The 26,180-nt window shown below is 41.4% G+C and overlaps 1 protein-coding gene across 1 annotated transcript in view; it reads right to left on the bottom strand.

Moving 5' to 3' along the window:
- Positions 1 to 1,644: 1,644 nt before the first annotated feature.
- The window catches only part of SPATA16 (spermatogenesis associated 16), an 81,171-nt gene continuing 56,635 nt past the window's right edge, over positions 1,645 to 26,180 (bottom strand). The window contains exons 8-10 of the mRNA XM_075157659.1: positions 20,679 to 20,843; positions 16,155 to 16,235; positions 1,645 to 2,766 (exon numbers count right to left, since the gene is read on the bottom strand). Of these exons, the coding sequence (XP_075013760.1) occupies positions 2,644 to 2,766; positions 16,155 to 16,235; positions 20,679 to 20,843 (369 nt within the window). The 3' untranslated portion in view covers positions 1,645 to 2,643. The remainder of the gene's footprint in view (positions 2,767 to 16,154; positions 16,236 to 20,678; positions 20,844 to 26,180) is intronic.

Here is a 26,180-nt window from a genome sequence, read left to right as displayed (position 1 = left end):
TGACATCACTTGCCTGGGGCCAGTGAACCTAGCTGTCAACACATAAATCATTTTTGTGACAAAAAAACTCTGTGATGGAGGGAAACAAACCCCCATCATTCATTTGGAAACTAGACTTTGAAAGAGAAGTGACCTGAAAGTGGAACTCCTGGGGAGTGGTCTCAGATGTGTCCTTGTGTATGAGACTAAAATAGCCACAGCAACCACGGGCCAGGCTGTTTTTAATGTGCCCTTAACAAAAAGGAGGATGAGGAATGAAGTCCAACTTGTAATAATATTTTGTGACTGAGAGGAGCCATGGTATATGTCATCACCCTATAAAAATCACCAGTTAAGAGGCCAGAGAATCATTATAATACAGCCTGCAATTTCTACAAAAGGCAAGTTAATTATTAGTATGTGTTTTAATTTCCGTAGGTGATCCTAGTGAATCTCATGTTTTAGAAACTATACTGCATGCAGCAAGCACCAGAAATCCCCCCCCCCAACACTTCTTCCCCATTGTCCAGCCAAAACGTAGTTATATTCCTGGAGTAAAGCTGACTCCCAGCGAGCCCTGAATAAAATCCTGTGCAGAAATGCAGATCTGGGCCTAGGAATGTGTGCGTTACAGATGGTTATTGTTGGAAAACAGCAACGGCCGCCTCTGTGACAGAGGCTCCTTTCATGTTTGCTTTGTGTTGTTCGTAGCTGACTTCATCTCCTGACGAGGGCTTTAGTCTGTGGCTTTCTGGAGGCTAAAGGACGCTGTAGCCAGGTGTTGGCCAAGACGTTTCCGACACCTTACAGATTGATTTGAGCTATGGTCCCTCTCTCTCTCAGTGATGTATTGATCTGCAGCGTAAGACAGGTTTTCCGCCCTACCTGGTATCTGAAAAGTGAAATGTCACGTCTTGTCTCGGATCTGGGTCTCTTGCAAAGCTCTGCGATGAGACTGGTACGTGTTTCTCAGCGCGCTCGGATCATCTTGTTCACGTTGCACAGACAACTGTTTTTCACAGGCAATGTTGCTTTTTTGTTCCCAAAGATCACCTGTTTTCAGTGCACTTTATTCTTTTTCATCATTCTAGGTAAAACTACCTGATTTTGCATTAAATATCGCAGAATTGTGAGCCAGCTTGCAGGAAATTAAGAGTATTTGCTGAAGAGCCCCGTGATTTACCAGACTGTGTGTTGACTCTGACTTGGCGATCCGTGGGGAGCAGTCTTTCTGATTTAGTGTGTGTCTGCTCATCAAAGATGGATGATTGCCACTACGTGTCATAAAACTTCATCTGACAAAACCAACTCCATAGCAAAATAATGCCGTCTCCAAAGGGCAATAATTCTTTGTTTCTCTGTCCCACACGTTTAAGGAGCTCAAGCTAGCTCAGATTTTCTCAAAAAGATTTCTTTATACTTATTCTGTTAACAATGAACAAAGGACCATCAAAGCTTTTGCCAGTTCTTTCTTAGTTCTCAAAAATCTTTTATGAGAGCTAGGAAGATAGTCTACAGCCGCTAAAAATCTGTAGGATTTAGACTCCTATCTGTGATAAATTAATAATGGGAATTAAGTGGCTAAATGCCTTTGAGGTCCTGGATTTTTAATTAAATCTTAGGGCTGGGGGGTGGATTTTTCCTTCCTTTCTACATTTTTGTTTTAAAGTCACCCTTCAATGAGAAAATGTAATGAACTGAATGCTGTTTTTATAGGCTGAGGTTATTTTCTTACAAAGTAAACACAGCGAACAAAAAGGAAATGCCAGCCTTAGAAGAGCCTGCACACATCGGCTGGGGATGCCTGTCAAACACCATCTGATAAGGTGATCTCTATTGAAAAGTAGGTGCGTTGCTTTGCTCACTGATGACAGGTCTCAGGGAATTTGGGAACGTGTGCTCCCTTGAAGACCAAAGCGTTTTAAGATGAGCCTACATGACGGACCGCTGCCGTGGGAGTGCAAGACGTGTCGCTGATCCTTAACCAAGAGATTTGCGCTGGAGAAGGCAGGTGCAGTTATTCTCTTCCCTGGAGTGTTTGTGCATTTAAAAAAACCCAAAAAAACAAAAAACAATTACCATCTAATTGGGGCACACAGGAGAGTGAAGGACTTCACATTCTTAACCACGGGGCAACAGCTGGGATCCTTTTTCCCCTTTCTCTTCTCCTAGTGTCGTGTTTCTTGCGCTTGTGGTTGCTGCAGGATGCCACTTTCCACCTACATAGAGTGTACCAATATCTGAGTGTAAGGCATTAACCTGGAAAGAAGGCAATGTGAAGCCGAATTCCTCTTAGCTGAGGATGGAGGGATCCCTGTTTTCAGTGCTTCTTGGGCGATAATCAAACCAGGAGGATTTTACAGAGTTTGGATGCAGAATATTCTCAGAGCAGAAAATACAGACCCCTTTTTGGCTGGGTGTTACCATTTAAATAAGCAAGACAATTTAAAATAAACCTTTCACGGACATTTATTCCAGCCAGTTAAGACTAATGAAGTGCAGGAGTGTCTTGCTAAAGATACCCCATAGTGAGGGGAAGGCTCATTAAGTGGAAAGGTGGCTTTTTTTGACCTATCTATCAAATATCTACAGTGTTAATTTTCTTCTGCTCTATGTGGCCATGTCTTTAGGGCTGGTAAGGGACAGTTCTGTATTTCCTAGGCTCTAATGTTGCTGTGTACTTTGAGACCTCTTCATTTTCATTTTTTCCGTCCTAGCTGTTCTCAGCCTTTTGTTCTTTAAGTAATTGTCTTCTACTTGGTATAAGTAGTCTTCAATTAGTCCAATCTGCAATTATAAAGAAGTAGTGTCAGAAGCATGTCCCTTCCCCTCTATAAAAGCTTTAAAAACTTTTGCAATTAGTTTGTTTCAAAACTAATTGTCATTAGAAAGAAAAATACATGAAGGCACCTCTCATACAATAGGCTGGAGGAGCAGTACCTGATTTCATAATTCTTTTTTTTTTTTGTCCCTTTCCATTTGGATTCAATTACTTTACTGCTGTGGAATAGACTCTTTCATTGAAACCTGTACATTGAAAACAGGAATTTATCACAACTCTGTCTTTAAATGGCATTGAAAAACAGCCACTTTAAAAGGAAGGGATGATGAGGAAATTAATCTCAGGCAAGTTTTTCTTGGTAAGGAAAGAGAACAGAGGCTTCTGGCATTTATATGCCAAAAATCAACACATGGAGAAAAATGAGTATTCCACATTGCTGTGGCAAGAACCATTTTTCTATTAAATCAAAATGAAGTTCTGAATAAATATGTTTTTCCATGAATATAATACACTAGAGAATACAGTAAAAGAATAGATGACCTCAGTGTCCCCCCAAAATAAAAACGTAATTATTCTAATAAAGAGTACATTCAGATAGACACATCTTCCTGGCAGAGGTGATTTCAAAACAACCAAAAATATAGATTAATAGTACTGTGTACAGGTATTCTGTAAATACCAGGCATTCATAATTTTATGGCTATCTCTCCCCATACCTTACCTTTATTCATACCCTTTGTCAGCTTTTGCGATATGCAGCGTTTCTGTAAGGTGAAGATGAGAATCATCTCCCTTCACACTGAGTTATACTCGAGACCTAGACCCTATATAATGTGAGGATCTAAAGAATCAATCTTCCAATTGCATTTTAAGCTGAAAGATTTAAAAAAAAAAAAAAAGTCCTAATCTATCACCCTGACACGCATTCAGTGGAGCGTCGCTTCTTTAGGCAGAACACAGAACAGCTGACTGTGAATTAATCTGAGCGTGGCTTCCTACTGTAGTTATTCACATGTTGAGCTGTTACTGAAGTGCTCCTCAGCCCTGAACTTGAAGCCACGCCGTGCGCTCTGGCCACGGTTTGTGTTGGCGAGGGGTGTGCGTGTCTGAGTAGAGAAAAAAACAAGGCAAGCAGAAAAGTTTATGGACCATTACTTCTGCCTCCCTGGGGTGCCGAGGGCACAAGGAACGTGTTTGGGAGAGGAGCTCTGCCTCCTCCTCCCCACGACGCTTGCAGGGGTGACATTTTCAGCGGACCGGCTTTGCGTAGCACTGTGCGTGATGCCAAGGAAAAGAGTTGTCTACCGCACTGGTGAGCCCTGATGGGCACTTGCTCGTGGGCTTTTGCTCCTCCTTTGCCAGGAGATCCATTGCAGCAGGAGCACGGGGAGGTTGGGGCTCTCTGAAGACAGCCTCGCGGGCTGGCTCTGCTGTGACGTGCTCACCGTATAAACATGGGGAGGATTAGAGAAAGGAATCATTATGCTAGCCTCATTTTTAAGAAGCTGAAATAAAACCTTAGGAAATCATTGAACTGGCCAAAAGCACATGGGAAGTCTCAGAAAGACTAATCGCTTAGTGCCAAGCTCCAGTCCCAGGGCTTAGCCATATTAAAAACAACCACCAAACCCCCAAGACGCTTCTGCAACAGACCAAATTAAAATGTCTACGTAACTTTCTTCTGCAGTTAAAAGTAATCTTTTCTATTTAGGGGGTAGAGCTTGTGTTTGGGGAGCACAAAGGGTGGTAAGAGGAAGGGAAAGGGGTTCTGGGTGATGGGTCGGGTGTGGGGTGAGGGCAAAGGGAGCAGCAGAAAAGCAACAATTTTTACAGCAGCTCCTTTAGGACCATCCAGCGGTGCCTGCACTGCTGGTGGTGCCACCAGAAAGCCCCGGTGGAATGATGGTCCTACCTCGAACCACGGCTCGGCTGCTGTTGTGTGCTTTTCATATTTATAGAATACCTGTCAGCTCCATCCCCCAAAATAAGTTTTAATATGGCATATCAGGGGTGGAAATAATAGTTGCTTACATAATTGCAATGTTACTGACACAGCTGATGAGCTGATGATGTTATTTGCACAGCAGTGATGGCATCCAAACCCTCGCTGACTTACAATTACGCTGCATGCTCTGAGCCCCAGCATGATTTAAATAACCATAGGAACACAATGAAAATACAGTCTCTTGACAAGATAAAGGAGGGGAGGGGAATGGCTTAAAAATCTCTTTTCGGTGGCTGCAGTGTTCAGTAGTGCTTATTCATGGCTTTTTAGCTTGCACATTTCGTTTTAAGAAAGTAAATTGGAAGCATTATGTTCTGCCTTTTTGCCTTGATTTAAAACCTCCCTGTGCCCGCTCTTCTGCTGTCTGACTGCGGTGAGCCACCTCCGGGGCTCTCGCTGGGAAATGCAAATTTTTTAAATCAATAGCTTCACTTTTTTTATTTCTTTTTCTTTCCCCTCGCAATAACTGTTTAAGTAGAAATCCGTGTGGATGGGAGTAGGTAGAAGGACACAGTTTTGTAACCAGCCCAAATGTGATTAGAGTTAAAGCCACAGCTGTTGTAGGAAAGTGGATTTTGGAAAAGACTTGTAACTTATTCCCGAACAGGGCAATAACCCGCCACAGACTGATGCCCAGACCAAATCCCAGGGTTTTATAGCTGAACCCTGCAGCCACTATATAGGCTGAAGCCCAAGTGAAGAGCTCTGCAGGACTTGGTTCACAGCAGAACATTCGTTACTGGTGTTGCCAGTGATTCACATGAGGCTCGTTTCGGGTCTGATCCCAAGCCCCACAGAGATCAGCATAGTTGGGTCAGGCCTTTGCACTATTTGTGCTTGGCTTATGTTTCCCACCTCTAATCCCCTGATCCGCATAGTGTCCGTGAGTGCCACAGTCTCTGCTTGGGAGCTGGTCAGCAGCACCGCATCCCATCTGCGGGGGCTGCGCTCAGCTCTCGGTAGCTGAACTTGCTGCTTGACATCCTTGGAGTGAAGTCCCTTGAGTACTCTCCTGAACATATGAAACCACGCTTCTCCCATCTACCCAGCTATACAGTGTCTTTATGGTCTTCTTCTCAAGCGCCTGGTGACCTGAGAACTTATGAAGACAAATGGGGCTTCAACTTATTTTTAATCTTCTGCTGCTATGACATCTTACTTTCAAGATATCCTGAGTATTTGCCTCCCCAGTTACTCCCAGCAGTGCGGTGGCAGCATTTCTACTTTGGATCGATGTCTACAGCCCTGGCCCAGTTAGAGGCTCCTCAGTGCACGACTGCCCCTCTGTTCAAGTTCCTTCTGTTTCTTCCTCATTAGCTCCTGATTTCAGGCTGCTCCTGACCCTATTTCTTTCACTGGGTTTTTTTCTCTCTTTGGTCTGGCCCCTCTGATCAGCTGAAGGGAGCAGGAAAAAATGGGAATGGACAGAATGACGATCAAATGGAAAGAGGGAAGAAATAGAAACAAAAGCAAATTACATGCTTAGTCCACAGCACATCTGTGTGGTCCCTATAGGTGCTTTGGGATCAAGCTAAGCAGAGAAATGTAGGGGGCTGGGAACAGAAATTTGAAAATGATCCAGATGCTCAGCAGAGTATTTTTTGTGCTTTTTATGTTAATATTGCATTTATTTTACATTGCCCCCAAATTCTCCTTTGTGCTTCAAATTCTTGCATTGGTAATATGTTGTGGAAGATATTAATGGTGGAAACTGTTGATTTGGGGAGGGGCAGAACAAAAAGCAAAGGAATTAACACCGAGACAACACCTGGGCTTCTGCAAGAATAGAGATATATAGTTTTAACTGTCTGCCTTCAGTTTTATACCCATGAGTCCATGAAGGTACCTGGGGAATCAAAGCAATGGACTAATGCTGGGTCTGCTTGCCTGATGCTTGGGGGCATTAAGTTAGGATAGAGAGATCTCTAGGCTGGTGGCTGAATGAAATGAGAAACAGGACAAGAAAAGCAAACTTGTTTGGTCCACCTGAAGGAAATTACACTATTTTTTAAACCAGCGGAATGATTGGGAAGGACAAAACCTCCGTGTGTGCCCTCGGACCAAGAAGCTGCCAGCCTTGATGGCACAGCCTTTGCTGTGTTGCTGAGACACCAGCACAGAGCTGCAGCACCCACAGGCCACGTCTCAAAAGTATTTCTGTTCTTTTATTCTCAGGGAAAATCCGGTGAATAGGCAAGATTGTGTCTGCCTTTCCTCAGTGCCACACATCAAGGCATTTTTATTCTGACACAGAGTGAGAAGGTGAAAAGCATAATTAGTGCACCCGAAGTACCTGGGTGGACTATAAGTCAATCAGTCTGCTCTGAATTCCAGTTCTGAGTTTGCTGGGAGAAGAAAATGGTCTGGGGTCCATGCGAATACCGAGGTGATCAGCTCATTCGTAACCAAAGTGGTTTTACATCGTTCTCTAAGGTTCGGCAGAATCTGTAAATACTTATGGTTTTGGTACACTTATCTAATGCAGTTTATGCAGTGAAAACACAGAGCTCTTTGGGTAACAGGCAGTGCAAAAGAATTAGCTGGAGGGATGAACTGCAGAGGGTCTAACCAGGCAAGGCAATATATGGTTTCCCTTTGGCTTAGGATTTGGTTCAGACCTACAGGAGTTTTTGAAAATGACATTATAGAGATCCACACAAAGATAAGGAACAAAACAGGCCTTGTCTGGAGCATATAAAAATCCTGCCCTTTTGTACATGTTGTCCAGTGATGGATAAAGGGGAGAGACTCGCTGCTGTGAGCGTTCAGCCCTGCTCTCTGGATGCCATCCTGATTGATCCGCTCACGGCGTGGAGGGATATGTAAGCAGCACTTGCTGGCTGCAGCTGAATTACAATCGTCGAAAGATTTCGGTGTAAGGGACCTCTGGAGGTCATGTAGACCAACCTCCTGCTCAAAGCAGGGCTTTATGGGAAGTTCACATCTCCTTTTCTGAAAAACTTACTGCATTTCTGGTAATGCTCTATCAGTCACTTCTGAACTTGCCTGGATGCATTTGGTTTTGCCCTGAAATACCACAATGCAAGTATATTCTTTGCCCTTCGTATGCACTCATTCGGGATAAGACATCCCACATATGGTTCCTGATTATGTGATATGTACCAGCTACGACGAGGGAACACTATCCATCATTCAGCGTGGTTTTGTCCAAGTCCTGATGGGCCACAGATGTCGTGAAACTTGTCAACCTTTGCTGCAAGGGGGCTGTTCCAAGGAACAGATGTCCGTGTTTGGTGGCTTACTGACGGTCCAAAGGAAGCTTCGTGGCTTATCCAAAAATGGGGGAGAGATTCTCATCATAAGCTAACCGTGAAAGCACACGTGTCTTTTAAAAGATTGGCATGAATTTGAATACAAATACAAAATATCAGTTATAGTACCTGCTAAAGAGTTTAGGATGAAATGAGAAAGAGCCAGGATCCCACAAGGACAAACTCCTGTAGGAAAATAACTTTGTTTAGAAAAAAACGTAGATGGATAAGCAGACTCTATAAACTGTAAAATCGTAAAAGTATGTCTCGCATGGATGCATGCGTATGCATTCTCTATAACGCCTAAACATCCAAACTTCCTAAATCCCAATACAAATTGGGGGAGTCACTCTCCAACAAGAAGCAGGTGCTTTTGAAAATATATGCAGGAGCTCTAAATAACATGTAATGGCAAAAAGGATCTTCTGCCATACAGAATCTATTTTTATTGCTTGGGAGCTACTAGTAATAGAAGGCAAATGAGCTGCCTTTAAACATGAAGTACCTCTCAACATTTTCCTTTGTCTCCTGGAGCTACTTGCTAAAGCACTCTTTGGAGCGAATATAACCAAAGGAACAATACTTGAAGGGCCTCGAGTAAGTAGGGATGGTTGTATAGAGTAGGGAAGAAAAGCTGAGCATATGCTTGAGAAAAGCTACTGATATTTTAATGAAACCCCAATCTGTACCTTCCGTTAAGGTCAGTTGGAACAAAAGTTGCTGAGTATCTGAAAAAAAAAATCATGATTTTACTGTTTGTGTGTTAAGTGAAGTGCGTTTGAGCTGTTATGGTTGCTTTTGGAAGGGGGTGGGTTTGCACAGTAGCGCATGATCTGAACTGCCACGGGCAGGCCAAAGTCATCTCCCTAGGTTTGTTTGGCCATGTAACCCAACTGACTGCGCAGCTCTTGCCTTGGACCTGCTTCTAGAAACGTTCATAGTTTCAGATGCCGATGCCAAAGATAAATATGTTGTCCCTCACGCTCCATTTCCGTTTTCACGTGCCTCGTTTGTACGCACTGCCTTTCTTTAAAGAAAGAAGTCTGACAGACAGCTCCGTTGTGCATTTCCAACGTAAAGGAATGACTTCAGTGAACCACCAAAAACCAGTGTTTGCCAGTAGGTTCTTAGCACACCGGCAAAGCTCCAACGCTAAAAGCAGATGGAGGAAAGAGTGTTTGCTGATGAGGAACTGGATAAAAATAATGAATGCTGGTAATGAATTATATTTATTAACTACTTCACAACTCAAATGGTCCTTTTGTACTTTATAAGCTCTCCTGAAATCACTGTCCGGCGCAGTGTGTACTATGAGCAGTCTTGTTGACTCATGCTATTCTTCACAGCAGTAACAATACCTGGTGGCAAGCGTTTATAGGGCTGGAGACCTTCCCTGGTAGAGGGCAGCAGGTAAGCAGCCTGCTCGTTTATAACTGACAGCATGATTAGCAAGGGCTGGGGAAATGTTTATCTAAATCCTTACGTGGGGATTGTTAATGCCCAGAATTGCCTGTGATTTAACTGCCAGGCAGCTACAACCAGCTACATTATTCCAATGTTTAGGACGTTACTGCTCAGTTGCTAGATTTGCTGCTATTTAAAATTATTCCAGTGACTTATTGCACCTTATAGCTTGGTGGAATAGACCAAAGCCTTTCTCATAACAAAAGGTTCTTTCCCAATTGCAATAGCAGTGTTTTGTTGTGGCTGTGATGGCCTAAGAATGATGGGTATAGATGATATCTGTTATTAGACCAACTGATTTGGCTGGAAAAAAACATGCTTTCAGGTACAGAAACTTTCCTTCTGGTGTGGAACAGCAAACTTGAAACTTCTCTGCTTCAGACTTGGATAAAATCTTGTATGCCTGAAAACTCACTGTTTCTTAGAGTCACAGCCTCTGTTTTTTGTATTTCAATGCTGGTCTAGCTGTGATCAGGAGGTATAGCTGTTTAGTGTGTGGTCACTAAATAGCTCAGTTTTATATTAGATACTGGTGTCTGGAGGGTGGGAAATGGGCAGGATGCAGTTGCTCCTTCTAGTGTAGCTGAGGGCTGTGTAGGCATCTTGCTGGGGCATCCTTTCTTCTCTTGTGTGCAAGACATAAAGAACCAGAGACCCACAAGAGCAGGAATTGATTTTAGGGACGAGGAGTGTTGATAACTCCTGCAATCCTATTGTCACCTCTCTCTTACACAGAGCTCTGTGAATACTTTCACGCTTTTATTGTCCCTACAGTGGGGCTGAATTTATTCTTGGGACACTTTGATTGCCTACATTTCTTTTGTATCCCCTTAGATTCAGTGGGGCAGATCTCATTTTCTGCTCATGCACTCTCCTAACTTGCTCTGCCTGTTCTGAAAACTTCACTCAGTGCCAAGTTAGAAACTTCTGCCATTGTTTCTTCTTGTCCCTCTCAAGGCTGTTGCTGATTCTGAGTTAATCCTTTCAGAATGTCTTAATATGTTTTCTCTAATCTTAGCATGAAGCCAATCTTTGGTCAACTCTAACAAAAATTTTTGCATTTCTACCTGGTTGCTCTGCTCTTCGTTCTACCTAAATCAGTGCCACTAACATTATCTTCCTTTTGCATTTGCACTTTTCTGACTTCATTACACATTAGATATTACACATTAGACTTCCACTCCTGTTCCAGAAAATGTGCTTTTCCTATCCTTTCCCATCCTTTGCGTTCTTTCTCCCGTTACACAATGGGTCCATGCGTCCACGAAATACGCAGCTGCATCGTGTCCCTGAGATGAGAACAAACCAGGAGCCACTTTCCTTCTAGTAGTTCAGGAATAGCCAAGCTGACTCAAGAGAGTGCATCAAAATGCAACAACTTTTGCAGCCTGAATGCTCTGAGAACAAGCGCAGTTCCCGGAGGCTGTGGCATGGGCTTGGATGACTTTACGAGACGTTACAAAGTCATATACATCAAATAACTGTCGTAGTAGCCAGCATAATACTATTCAGCAACACGTCCACTTTCCATCAACATACTATGAATCTCCCTCCTTGCTCCTCTGGCTGACCGAAAGTCTAGCAAGTCTATGGCCCTTTTCCATGGCTTGATTTTCAATTAAGAGATAATGTCAGTGGAAGAGCACAGTTCATCAGATAGTGTTCCCCTGCTGTTGCAGAAGGCAGAGATGTAGTAAGCAGAGGTCAACTACTGAAAATCTGTGTGCCTGTTTAAAAGATTATGTAATATGTTAGGCTAATTTTACTTCATTGCATATTCACATATATTAGTGCAGCTTTTGTTATATACTTATCCTTATGTAAGTTACATCTGTTCTTTTATTCACTCATCCATGTTTGCTCTGCTTTCAGATTTATGAAACAGGCATTCCACTGAGCTCAGCAAATGATGGGCATAATAACTTATCTAAATTGCAAAGTATGTGATGCCCTTGAGGTAAACTCAAATGTGAAGGTTTTATGAAGTGTCTCACATGTGGAAGTGTAGCAAAGTGTTTATATGCCAACTCCTGTCTATCCTTTGGCTGTTCGGATGATGGTAAGAGGATCCTATGAAACTGCTACGAAAGCCTAGGGGCTAAATGGAGAAGTAGAACTACATTATTATCTTCACACGGGAAGCAGAGGCACTTGCACTTATTTGGCTCTCCTCTCTTTGGATGTCAAAAGTTTCTGGTTGATAGGCTCTAAAGTGTCTATTTATTTAATGAAATGCCTCTCACTGTAACAATATTGTGAGGCTTTATTAATGAATTTATTCTTATGAGATAGGAAAGTAATCTCTTTTTATTTCTTTATTTTTTCCTCTTACAAGACTGCAGAGAAACAAAGGCTCTGTAGAGGAAAGGAGGAACCTTCCTGCTGTTTTCTGTATCTGAGATACTCCAAACCCCTCTGCCTGTCTGTAGCTGTTATAGAGTCCTGCAATGGCCATGCAGAGATCTGGTTCCCTGAGCTACTAAAAGCCAAGCGTTACTGCTAGTCCCAGCGTTCATGTTCACAGCGTATGTAACTCTGTCAGTAAATAAACTAGTCAATAATGGCCAGACCTGGCTATTACGGTAGTGCCTCCACTTCCTTAAGACCCAGTGGCTGGACTGAGTCTTGTGGGACTAAGTCAAATTATCAGGTTAGTTCCCCTCAATCTCTCTTGGAAGTTTCCTGTTCAATGCTGCTGAGCCTTGTGCATCAGAGGTCATTGCTCAAACTGCTGGGCTGAGTCAGTCTTGTTAAAATAATAATTTGAATTAAGAAGTGAATTTACACTTTAAAGTCCAGTAAGCAAAAATACATTTCTACCTCTGTTCGCTGGTGAAGACTTAAGCCTCTTTAAAAGAGGAGGTTTGGTGCTCTTTCCCATCGCGTTTCCCATTGACTACTTTAGGAGGGCTTCCCATTCGTAAGGGTGGCTTCAGAGAAGTCTGTTCTCATGAAATACTGATGGAGTGATACTTAGGTACCTTCGCGACTCAACCTCAATTTGGACAGAGCCAGTAACTAAAAAAAAAAAAAATTCCTAAGTCCTAGTATGGTGCCTTGAATCCTCTGTAAGCCCAGCAGTCTGGCCACCAGCAAGTTGGGAATTTCTGACAACTCTAAAAAGAAGGAAGGCGGTAAAATTTTTTTAGGAATGCCCATGTTCCTGAAGTAGACTGGGACTCCGTCCCTCCGTTAACTGCGTGAAAGGTCTTAGACCCAGGTGTCTGTTTCCCCAAATCGCTAATACAAAGCTCACATTTTATCCAGGGGACTGCAAGGAAAAGTGTCGGTAAAATCCTGGAGAATAAGGATTTTGGGAGACTGACCCAGCCCATTTCTCCTGCCTCCGAGGCATTCTTCAGGGATATCTAGTACGTGGGAAAAGCCTCTGTAGGAGGATGTTTCTTAATCTCCCAAGCTAATCTAGGCTCTCCTGGGTCAGCTCTCCTTGGGGCTGGAAAGTCCATAGCCTCGTAATACCAAGAAAGGCATCTTCAGTGCAGTGATGTTCTCTTTTCTCCAGCTAATCACGAGGACATTTTTCATTTCTTTGTATTTAAAGCTTCCAAAAACAATTAGCCCATTTGATAAATTAGTTCTCTTAAAAACATAAATTTGTCAGTGAATTAGATGGGAAGCGCAGCACCCAAAACACTTGAAGCTACACATATATTACTACTTTGACAGTCCTGTAAATTCAAAATTGCCCAGATTATTTTCGAACTAATTTGATAAGCCCTCCACTGTGACAAAAGGAAAAGTGTTTGGGTGTCAGGCTTTGTGCCCTTCTATGTCAGATTTCAGCCTGAATTAATTTTTTATGACTGACTCTAGAATATAAAACCCTGAAAACAGTGGTTTGTAATGGCAATTCTGACAGACCCTTTAACCATTTGGAAAATAGGCACTGCTATAATTCTGCTGCATTAGAGAAAAATTTTGAGTGCTTTCATTAGGTGCAACAGCTGTTTCTATTGCAAAAGCCAAACTTCATTGGTGGTAACGTAGCTGTCAGCTTTCCACAGTTTTGCGTTTATAGCTCGTTGTATAAACTCCTTTATGTTCTTTTTCGATTTCCAATATATGTAAATTAATTCAATAGCAAAAATACAAATAACTACCCTGTAACTAGGTCTGCGTGAAGGTTCTTTGTAGGCTCCTACAATCAGCGTCATGTGATGAGCGAAGTGAGAAATATTGAACTTCTCAGAATGGTTCTAGCACAAGTGACATGGGGTAATCCACACGACATCAATTTTTAATCACCAGATTTAGTCCTCCTTCTTAGTAATGTGTTAGAGTTCTTTAACCTAGCGCAACATTCTTAATTAGAGCTGATTTAAAAAAAACAACAAACCACAAACCAACAAAAGATCCAACAAAAAAATCCCCAAGCTCTCTGAGTGTTTTCCTGTCTCCTCTCTTTAAAGAGAACTTTTTCCTAAAAACATGCTGAATATGCTGAAATTAAATTTTGGAAAAAAGTAAAGTAGAAAAGAAATATTTGCTGATGCTTTTCATTTCTTTGTTCTGATATAATATAGAAAAATATTTTTGCACTATGAAAGAAGCAGTGAATTCCACTTGGAACAAGATGCTTCAAATCAAATATTTATCCGAGTTGTCAAAAATGAAATGCAAAACTATGTTCAGAATGCAAACAAATTTTGAAGCACCAAATTTTAAAATTGCAGAGAGCAGATTTTCATGGATTCAGTAAATTTTATTCCCGAATATTGAATTATGCACAGATTCATGTGGCATAATATGGGATACCAATCCATTTTCAAATGTTAGCTTGATTTCCATTAAGATTATACTGAAAGTAAAAGTATCCAGAGAAATATAAAGGATGTACATACATACATATGAATACACCAAAAGAAAATAATTTGTTTTACTGAATTTACAGTGAAATATTAGCCACTGTCTGTTGAAATACGTGGGAATCTTTTTGGTACCACCAGCAAACTTTTAATGAGCCTTTAATAAATATTTAGATATCTGTGTACTTGGTCTAACTTTCAGCCGTAATCCTTTCTCAGCAGCCTCTGAACTGTGGTCGTTTAGAGCTGTGGAAATCAGGCTGGTTGTTCAAACACCTAACTGTGGATTAAAATCCTGACTTTTGGAAAAAACTTTGGAAAACTGTCTTTGATATTTAAGTCTATTGTCTGAAAATGGGAAGGATAAGTGCTGGAGAAATACAGGGAATAGGCTATTTGTAAATATATCATTGACTCTTTGCATTGATCTAGTTATCCATGTTTATTATATATATATGGCAGGAAACATGTAAGTAATTGTATAAATATATATAATTCATATCATATGTAGTGTTTGTATTGCAAAAGATTCTCATACGATCTGTAGGCAGGTGTGAGATGTAGAGACTATCCTGGCGCAATGTAAAAGCAGTATGAATATTTATCCTTTGTTTTGCCTCACGAGCGTTTGAAAGAGATGAAAGCCAGTCTGTCTATAATTTTGGGTATTTAGGTTTTGGTTACTTTCTGAAAACATTCTGTACTTGGAAAACTTTATTAAAAGCCACTGATCTGACAGCTAACCGAGGCAATACACCTACTCAGACTTTCTCTCAGAGGAGAAGCCTTCTCAAATTTTAATTCAAATCACTTCGAGATATGGACTCTGAAAATACCTTGACTGCCCACCCCTGTGATTTCTTTCAGACATCTCTGTCTTAATTGCTTATCCTCGTTACGCTGACCCCGTGCAGGCAGGGTTTGGGTTTTCAGTATCTTCCCTGAGATCTCTCTGTAAACCCTAAATCCCAAAGAGGGACAATTTCAAGTCCCGCCAGTGCAGAAATTCAAACCCTCTGTTCTCCAGTCTCCCACCGCAGCCGCAACCCGGAGCGAGCGCGCATCCGTCTGGCATCTGACGGAGCCATAAGACATAGGATAAGACCAATGCTTTGAACCATTAGTAACATTTTCCCTTCCTGGTGATGCGTTGCTATCCTTTTCCTCAGAAGTGGCTGAACGTTGATGGTGTTGAATGCCCAGAGCTGTGATTTGCTCTGGTTTGAAAGACTTTGTAAAAATCTAAGACACTCCTATTACCTCCCAGCCTGACCTATTATTCATTACGTCGGGTCAGATTCATCTGTACAGAGAGCCAACACAAGACTCCCTGCACTTCACAAATCCTTTAAGAATTAAATTGTCCGGTTGCTGTGCACAGACTCCAGAAAGGCATTTACATGTCTTTTACCTCTCGCATCACCAAAGCTCATTTGAGCTCCACTAAGGGACCTAATTTGTTGGGCTGAATTTTGTTCCCTAACAACTCCCCCCCCGCCCCCAATTAGCACAGTACCCCGTATGACAAAGATGGAAGAGAAGTATAATTATCAGCCAAAAATAAGCTATTCAGGTTTTGGGGGTTTTTTTGCATTAGATAACCACATGAGACTATTAACATGGGCAAAGATCAACCATAGGGGCTAAAGCAAATAATAAATATGTATTTGTGGTTAGTGCCCGAGCACTAACAGACTTCAAAGCATGCAGTCAGGTTTCAAATGGCACCTACTTTCTTTTTCTACCTTTTGAACAGATATGACTCAGGTGGACATTCACTCCCCAAGGAACAATATACTCTCCTGCCCTTTGCTGCAGGTTTTTACCTTCTGAATTTTATTCCACACACGTCCTTTATCACTTCTTCCTTCAAGGGTGTCCATGGCATCTGCCATTAGCGACTGCAGCTGTGGCACCAAGATAAAAATTATCAGTGTGGAATTCGCACAGAAATAATTTCTCTAAATACACAGATTAAAACCTAATTAAAAAATCATTTGTACGCTGATGATTTTATTACTCATCTTTCACACAATGAGCACTGCCACCTCATCTTTGCTTCAGCCATTACACTGTATTATTGTGGATATAAAATACTTAACAATGGGAAAAAATGCTCTGGAAAATTTGTATTTAAGCCTATATGTTTTAATGCAGTAAATGTTTTTACTTAGTAAAGGAAGACTTGGGTTGTAAAGAATAAAGGCTCCATATTTCATTCTTTAGCTGTCTAGGATATTCTGTATCGTACACGAATACTTTTTAGTATTTTCTCCCAAGGCTAATGTATCATAATTTAAAGCAGCATGAAAAACCTCACAAGAGGACAGCACTAAAGCTGAGATGCTTTTACTGTAGCTGGAAGTATCTAGCTCATTTTCCCTGCTTTTACTATCCTTTTTCTTTGGCAAACCCTCCCTTCTCCCCATCATTCAGCATAACAGAGCATAAAAACAAGGCTGACAATTTCTAGTGTAAACTATAAAAAGAAGCTGTAGGAAAATACTTGCTAATCAGTCCTTAGTGTTAAAGGGAAGGCTAAAATTCAGGTTAGTTGTGGTTATTGCCTCACTCCAGTACCCTTCCAGGTTAGTCATAGCATTGCCTCACCCTGCACCCTTCCCAAACACTTGAAAATGTTTCAGTTGCTCTTAATGCAGTAACAGAGAGACAAGGGTTGGATCCAGGGTGTCCTCCCGTGAGCAGCCATTAGCATCAGTGGTTAGGAACAAACTGGGAGAAACTTGTATTTAATACCTGTGATATTGCTGTGCTCTATTCCAAAATGTTTAGTTGGTTAAAGTGAACCCAAATAATAGTTTTTGATGTCTCTTCCCAAATTTGTTACTCATTACAAGTGACTGGACAGTATAAGCGTAAGCATTCATAGAGAAATGGTCTCTTTCTGTACCTAGACGGGCAGCATACTCTATGTATGAGTACTTAAGGTGATGAAACTTAAAACACCGGTGCTTAGGCTCGTCTGCGCAAGATATAGAAATGCTGCCTTGAGATTCAAGGAGCAGATCTGTATTCCCTCAAGTTTACCTTCGCACTCAGGTTTTTGGAGTTAAAATTCTTTGTCTGTGTCCCAACACTGGATAAAGGAGGCAGGAATCTTCTCTTGAATCTCTAAATAAATTTGCTATGGTTGGTTCCAGCCTGGTTTCTCTGTGCTTGTGCAGCCATTAAGTTGAATCTTATTGGTCCAAACAGTTGATGAAAACTTTTTTTTTTAAAGTCATGTATCAGTATTCATGAGAAACAAAACTGCAAAATTCTGCCTCTGACTTTAATGCGAAAATAATCAAGAACCTGTCAGAAATTTTCCATCACAATACTTTTATAACAGATAATCTCCTTCTATGAATCCAGAATAGACACAGCCCAGAGATTAAGGGTATTAAGGGCAGAATGGGCAAAGCACAGATCCTGTGTCAAACCAGGCAGAGGAGGAACCGGTCAGGGGAAGGGGAGGATGTCTCCATTCTTTTCTTGGAGTGATTCTCTAAGAAGAACTGGTCGAAGAGCACCCACCGGGGCAGGGACCGGGACATCGGTCTGTCACCCCCAAGGGGCCGCTCCGACAGCCCAGCCAAGCTGGGGACCTCGCTGCTTTGGGCAAGAAGTTAAAACAAGAAACCTTTCCAATTAAAGTTTAACTGGTCTTGATAGATGCCAGTGAAAAGTGCCCAGCCTGTGCTCTGGTTTTAATTTTTATCACCCAAAGTTTTTCACCAGCTCTATTGGCAGAGAAAATGCGCACGCTGCAAGAGCGGGCAGTTGGCAAACCAAAGCTGGTGGGTTTTGGAGAATGCCCTCCAAGGAAAAATGTTGCATTTTTTAAAATATCTTTTTTTTATCTTGATTTTAAATTGAAATAGATTTCTGCTTTTTTAAGAAGCTTTCATCTTGATTTATGATGTACAAATACGGTGACATTGAAATCATAAACCTTGGAAAGATTTTCTTCAGAGTTTTTCCCCACTTATATTCAACTATTCAAGCTAACTGAAATCTTTATTTTCCCAGGGTCGATGAATATAAATACTGATCTAAAAAGGCCTCAGTTGAGGTTCTCTGTGCCATAGATTAGGACTCTATTTATTTAGTTACAGGAAGACATTTACACAGAAGAGTTTATAATTGAAATGCCTTTGGGAACCTTGCTGTATCAGTGCAAATTGCACTATTATAAATTCAGTGTGTTTTAAACTTTATACAGCTTATACTGTATGTGATAATAAACATTTGGCATCTTTAGCATTTTCTAACTCACGCAATTTAACTGCCTTGCTTGGTCATAAAGTCTTATCTCAGTTTTACCAATGTAAAGTCAGAATGACCTCAGGGGAATTACTTTAAATTTTTATTAGAACAAGTGAGGTTAGAATTTGGCCAGCTCAGTTTTCTTCTTGGAAAAATTTAGATATCTCTTAGAAATGTTGCTGAAGAGTGAGAAGCACATGGAGTCAGCATGGGGGCTGTGATTCTGACCCCATGGACATGGTGGGGGGGATGCCTCTCTAGCATCCATTGAGGGCTGCTGAATCACACCAGTACAGCCCAGTGCTGCAAATGTTTCATCCTGCCTGGACCCCGGTGAAATGAGGAGGATGACAGGAAGGCTGAGTAAATGAGGATCTTTTGCTTGGTCCCTGGATGGTTTGGATGTGCAGACCCAGCGATGGGCAGCAATGTTCTGTGCTTGATGCAGTTGCGATGTGGTAGGGAAATGGTCCCTACTGGCATAAGAGGAGCCTGTGTCATGTGGGCTGATGCCACCAGGAAAGGTAAAGCCCATTAATCACTCCCTGTTCTTGCTTGCAAGTCTTGTGCTTTAACATTGTGGTGCCTGAAGTTTACTAAAATATTCTAGCTACAAAGCATCCGAGCCTCCATTTGCACACACAGACTACAAGATATATTTTACAGCAGGATGACAGGACAAAGAAAAATAAATGGATGTTGAATTAATACATTTTAATGCTCTGGACAGGATAGCTGCTAGAAATTTTCTGTCTTTATTCTTTTAAAAAACATTTTTACCTTGGGCTCAGTAAACAAAGCATATATGTTTCGTTGCAAGATTTAGAATCTGTCACTTAAATCTCCCAGCACGGACCCTCGTTCTGCCCAGTCCGACCCCTAAGAGACTGAAGACCTTTGTCACGGGTGGCCTAGAGCCTCCCCCAAAAAGCTTTCCAGGGAGGTCAGGCTTATGATTACTACATGATGAGATACAGGCAACAGTGTAATAGCCTGTGCCTAACCTGTGAGGTACCGAAATCATTGCACCCTGGAGAAAAACCTATCACTGAAATATGTACCAATAACTCAAGACCCTTTACTCAGCCTTGAAATGTGGGCCTGCTGAAGTTTCATACTAGAAAACTTGCATCAAAAGGAGAATGTCTTTTAATAACACAGTTTCTTTGCAATGTCGTTTCCCCTTATCTCGAGCCCAGACTTCAAAGTCTGGCAACCACCTCCTGCAGTTGCAGGCCGCTGCTCGTCTTCCCTAAAGCAAGCTGCTGTGAAGCATTAATTCTACAGAGCTTAGGAGCTTTGCAGGACTGCAAACAAATGTCAAGGGACCGGCTTTGGGAAAACCAAGAGTTTTTAGTGAGCCGAAGTTGGATCATCAAAATTGAACTGCATTTAAATGCAGGGACTATGGAGGGACTTTTTTTTTTTTTTGCTAGAATGAAGTGCTTAAAATTTGCATGTTCGTGAGCTCCCTCCCTCTCCCATCAGAAAACCCAGCAGCCTCGTGGAAGAATAACCATACGGTACTTGCAGGTTATCGATATACTGTCAAGCTATTAATGACTCTAGTCTTGCAACAGCCCTGCTAGCATCACTCCCCTCATTTTACAAAGGGAAAAAAAAAAGCATAGCGGGTATTTGGGTTTATTCAGAGACAGGGAGCAAGTTGTAGATGGAGTCAGGAAAGAAAATCTTTTCTTTCCTTTCTCCCCTCTCCTCAGCTTTAACTAGATTCGGCCTGTTTTGCTGCAGGTGGCTTCTGATGTTAGATATCTTAAAGTAGGACCATCTGAATAATTGCAATCATTTTCCCAGACTGATTTGGGGAGGTTTGGGGGAAAAGAAGAGGTTTTAAAAATATGCCTACAGATGAGTCATGCTGGTTCTATAAAAGCCATCCTTGCAGGTGATTAGCACCTCCTCTGACACGGCACTGCAGTCGGATTTTAAAACTACTTCAGGTCTGCGCATTCGAAAAATGACTTCCAGAGCAAATTGCAGCGCAGTGCTCTGCCCCAACCCTTCCCTCCCTGGCTGCCTGCCTCTAAAGGCCAAAACAGGTATTAAAAATAAATACTTACCAGTTCGGCATCCTGCTGACTGATGTCCTGCAGGTAGGGAATGGTTGCTAGCTCAGCCATCGCTTGATTAATCACTTGGGACCGTTCCTCGACTCTTTGCAAACGGCCGAGGAGGCTGGCGTAATGCAACTTCTCTATCCCACGTGAACAGGCGCAGAGATTGTCCTGTTTTCTCAGCAAAAGCAAGTAGGTTAGAGAGTCGCAAAAAACACACTTATCCTTTGAGTCCTATGCCTTGAGGCTTATCATCATATATATATTTATGCTGGTAATACTATAAGCAATATGGCATCCAGCACCTTTAAGATAATGCTGCTGACAATCTTTATAGAGGGAAAAAAAAAAAAAAGACTTTCTTTCCACAATCTCTCCAGTAGTACTAGAAAAATAAATATGTAGTCATAATGTATGTGAAGGGGAGACAGCAGATAACAAACATGAATGCAATTTTCTCATTTGGAAATGGCTTTTCCATAATCCCCTCTGTTAAATATTACCCGACTTTTACGGATTGCTTTCAAAGTTTCAGTGAAGAGGTTGAGGAAACCGTGCAGTGTGTCAGCTTATGGTTTGTTTGCAGACTAGGCAAATCCATAGTTTTCAAATATATAACCTTGAGGGGCTAAAACCTGCAGAGGTGGTCTCTGATCCTCCAGGCAGCTAGGCACATGGTAAATTTTAAGCATGTGAATACAGAAACTCAGCCAAGTGCTTGCATAAAATCTCAGCACCTGCTGAAGTGTTTGATGGATGGCAGCCTTACCACCATATTTTCAAAAGTATTCTGATGCCAAAAATGCAAATAAGCACCCTACTGAGATTTTCAAAAGCAATTTGGCCTAGATTCCTGACGAGATGTAGCCATTGCATATCTGAATGCTCAGCCCTTCCGAGTGAAATTTCCATTCATCTAATCAGGATTTTGAACGTATTTAAGTGCCTGAAATTCCAAGAATTGGCATCAATTTTCAAAACCACTTCCAGTATTTTTAATAGACCTTTGTTCTGGCAGTTGCATATGGCACACTGATGCTGCCATTTACATACACTTCCAGGTAGGTGATTTTAAGTCCAATCGTATATTGAACAGGGTGAATGGAAAGTTTTTATTTTTCAATAAAAGGTGTCCTGTTTTTAAAATGAACTTCTCTTGGCAAAAAATCTTGATCTATTGGTTTGATATTGATCTTGGTTTTGCAGAAATTTGCCCAAGGCAAACATCAAGTGTTATCAAAATGACTATCAACATAGCCCGTGTATCAAGTCTAAGAATTTATATCAATGCTGTTCTTGCTTTCTATACATCTTACAAGAATAATAATGGAAAAAAGCTTAGCTTTCTTTTAACCATAGAAACATAGAAATAATCCTGGTATAGTTAATTTTATCCCTTTTAATATAATACCTAATATAATAGTAAAAAAAAAAAAATATATAAGAAAGAAAAGACGACGCATTGGAGACCAGTGGCAGGAATGGAGCTATAATCTGGGAGCTCCAGATATGCAAGCAACTGAAAAAGAAAGAGCTGAGCCAATGAACTGGTATTTCCATTAGCTGAGGGAGAGAATCGGGTGCTGCACAGGGAAGAGGAGCTCTGGTCAGCAGTTCTCTGGAGTATTGCAGATAGCTCCAGTCAGCTGTGTTTGGAGAGGTTAATTTAAACCCAAGCATCATGGAGCAGAGAAGCCAGCACGGTAGGAGATACCTCTTTTGAGAGAAGTGTGGTTTGATTAGTCTATTAATGAAAATGCCAAGAGCTTATTATTCTTCTCAATAAACATAATGAAGGGCTAAATTCCAAAGAGAGCAAACTGAAAGGGGAAGGAGAGATAAAAGACAATGATAACAGAAGGACCATTGTGTATAAATAGGTACAAATAAGACTGGGGCGGCAATTAAGCTTCTTATAATTCAGGCTGAAGGTCTGCAGTGTCTTTCACCAGGAGTAGAAAAGGCAGAAAGCCTAGCTAGTTCTAAGATGGATTTTACTCAATTTATGAATAGGATATTACATGACACAAAGGTGTATAATAGCAGCTGATTTGACTTGAGGAGCCAGGAGAGCCCTTCCAGGTCTACCTTCTTATGAACTTCTGTTGACCCACCTCTAAGAAGGGAGACCAGGGCAACCTTCTTACAAACTATTTTTATCACTTGAAGAGTCTTTTTCTGAGGACCTGACCTAGTATTAGCAGGAGACATCAGGAAGAAAAAAAGATTTCTGTGATCTCTGATATGTGAAATTGTAAGTCTGACACAGTCTAGTTAATGTGGCACTAAAGCAAGGGAAAAAATGGAGCCCCATCTCCACCTGATCATGGGTGTTTGAAAGCCAGATAGCTGTGTTCCCAGGTAGAGCTGTGTGCATTAAAGTAAGGAGAAGCAATCAGTTAATGAGAGGGAAAGAGAGCTCTTATCAACATGAAATAGTCTCACAACATTTTAGATGCAGCAAAAGGTTTTTCCCCGCTACTCTTGAAATCCGCCCAAAACCTTTTTGTGTAAGCACTGAGAAATGAGTATATTGAGTCATCAGCTAAGAAAACAGGTAAAAATCCTCTCTCATCATGCTGTGTCTGTTGGGGGCTTCTCCAATGATTAAGAAAGTAAAGGGAAAAAGAAAACAATTTTTTATCTGCTTGACTCTCCAGAAAAACATGAGAGCATGACACGTAGCTACGGGAAACAAATTGGGCATCTGTGCCAACATGCACTCTGTGGACATAGGAATGCTATTTAAGTTTATAGTAGGTTGGAAGTAAATAAATAAATAAATAACCAACAGCAGGGGTTTTTTTGAAGGGATTAGAGGAGGTTGAGCATTGTTAGAGGTGGCGTTTCAGCGACAATGAAAAATGCAGAAAGAGAAAATAAATAACTGCTGCTGGCAGGAAAAAAAAATTCCACGGGGAGCTGAACCACATGATGAGAATTACATGAACTATAGCAGAATTCAAGGGGCTCCTAAGCTGCAGTAAAAAACATAATAAAGTGGCCAAGCAATCAGATGAAGATGAAACCAGCTCAGGTAGGCACAGTGAAGGTTAAGTAAAGAGCAAATTTAAACGGAGACTTCAGTGGAAAAAAGTTGGCTCCTGTAACAAAGAGAAGAGAGACACATTTGAGGAATCGGGTAGAAAAGTAACCAACAAATGCAGTATGTGGAGACACAGTTGCATCCTGGTTAGAAATGCAGTAAGATATTAAGACAATAAATAAGTAAATTATGATGCTGTTACTTTCTAGATGGGCCCTCACCCCTATTGTCTGGTATTCCAAGGAGAATTTAAAGAAAAAAATAAAAAAGAGTAATTGATGGACTTTCTCTTGAGGACTTTATTCTTAATGGGCAGCCTTGCCTGAGGCGGGGGTTCTTCCGAGAGAGCTTTCTCCAGAAAAATTTTTGCTGCACGAATTCCCTTTAAACAGAAAAAAATAGGTGTTTATCCCCAGAGGCATCTTTGAAGACCTTCCTCCTAGGAGAGCAATAAGGTCCTGATGCCCGAGGATCAGCCCTGGGACATCTTCGTTCCTCTGAGCTTGGGATGAAGAAGCACCTACAAAAAAAAATCAGCCTGTTCTGGATGGAGCTTACCTGTTATTGCTAAATACCCAGCACTAACGACTGGAGCAAAGATAGGACAGGCTTTTGTTGCAAAAAGGAGCTGGAGAGCATGTGAGAGGAGTGAATCATGTGTCCTTTCACATATTGAGAATTTTGGGATGATACCCCCACGTTTTGCTTTTCTCTATGTTAAAAAAAAAAGTCATCCGTTATGCCACTTCTATTTATAATTAAAGTCTAATTGCTGAATGCTAGGAGTGCTAAAGAAAAAGAAAAGTGGCTGGTCAGCCTGGATTTAAAGCAGGATCTGTCATATCCAATACGTGTGGCATGTTTAACCATCAGCTTTAAGAGCACCACTTTGCAAAACTCTGGAATGCCCTCCAGTAGTTCTTTTCTGTTGCGGAGTCTTTACCGCTATTTTTCAGCTCAAAATCTGAATTAAGTTATGCCTTGCAAACATCTCTGTAGTGTATTGCAATAACAGGCAGAAAAAATCCATCATAATGTTTCTTTAATGCCCTTGGTATGCTCCAGAAAATGCGTATGCTGAAATCTGTAGGTAGTAAACACTTTCCCTCTACTTAAAAAATAGACAACAAAACAGTGAGATCTGTAAATGTACGCATCATGCTGTGAATCATATGGTAGGTTTTGTTCACCTTTATAATATGAGCAGTCTAATAAGCCCCTCTGGCCACTGGTTCTCCTATTAAGTAGCATCATGTACCACAGACATGGGATTACAGCAGAAGAAAGGCAAACTTGGTGTGTCCAAAGCAGCAGAAATTACCCTGGTGAAATCACTTGATACAATAACCACTTGTCAGTGCTGGTAATCTTGATTAGAATATGAGTAGCTGAAAGTCTGACTGATATATATTTTTTAAGGCACGTACAATAACCTTTGTGTCCTGGTATGTGTTTCTGGGTAGATGAGGTTTATGGCATTTCCCGACCGGCAGCAGATGATGCTGCGCGGGGACCAGACTGCGACATCCTCTCTCACACGCTTCTTGCTTTACAATACACAAATGACCCCTTGATTTAAACGGGACTGGCTGTTCTTTATGAAGAAGGGGGGCCAAGAGACAAAGCTCTGCTTTTTTAACCTTTAACTTCACATCTTACCAACAGTGGTCCCTGTATATATCATACAATTAACTCTAGGTGGTGTAGCTGCAAAACTGAGGTGGAAGAATTGACTTATATTAAGTGTTGCCATGGCTTAGTAAGCTCTGCTTTAGCACTGAGATGTTTTTGTCAAAAATAATTTGATTAGGACAAGCATTTTGGATTGTATGTTTGTGTCTGCAAATGAAGAAGAGGGCAGAAAGGAATGTTTGTTCTATGAAACCCAAATACATTCTTTTATCTTCTTAAAGTAAGTTGTAAAGCTAGAGTCTGTATCTGAAGGTTGTCTTCCAGCAGTGTTTTATTTAGTGTGTGTGTGACGGAAATACAATGGAATTGTATTTCTAACTTGAAGAAAATTTTGGAATACATTCAAGGAAGCAAAAGTGGCCAAATCTCTGCCAGGCCCATAAAGAGATTTTAATCACCAGGAGCAGAGCAGTTCTGGCTCTGTGCCTATCTGTATTATCAGGTATAATTGGCTTTGTCGTTTGCTCTTTGGGTCAGAGGTTCTGTCTTGCCTGGATCATTCAAGGCTATGAAAACTGAAGGGAAAGTGAATATGTTTCCACCGATAACGGATGTGGAATTGGCAACTGTTTGTTCTAACTCAGTGATGATTTCTTCTGTCTTGGGACTTTCCTCCTCTCCATTAAAGCTCCCAAACTGACCCTCTGATGGCTGGTTATAAATCTATAGGACCACGGTTCAGGCCTGTTATCCTGTTCCTGCTGCTGCTGGAGGTGGCACTTGGGTAGACCTTGCCTGAACCATGTGGATGCTGTGCTGGCCTCCTTGGG

Source organism: Calonectris borealis, chromosome 9, assembly GCF_964195595.1.
Source record: "Calonectris borealis chromosome 9, bCalBor7.hap1.2, whole genome shotgun sequence".
NCBI lineage: Eukaryota > Metazoa > Chordata > Aves > Procellariiformes > Procellariidae > Calonectris > Calonectris borealis.
This window is presented reverse-complemented; position numbering and strand designations above follow the sequence as displayed.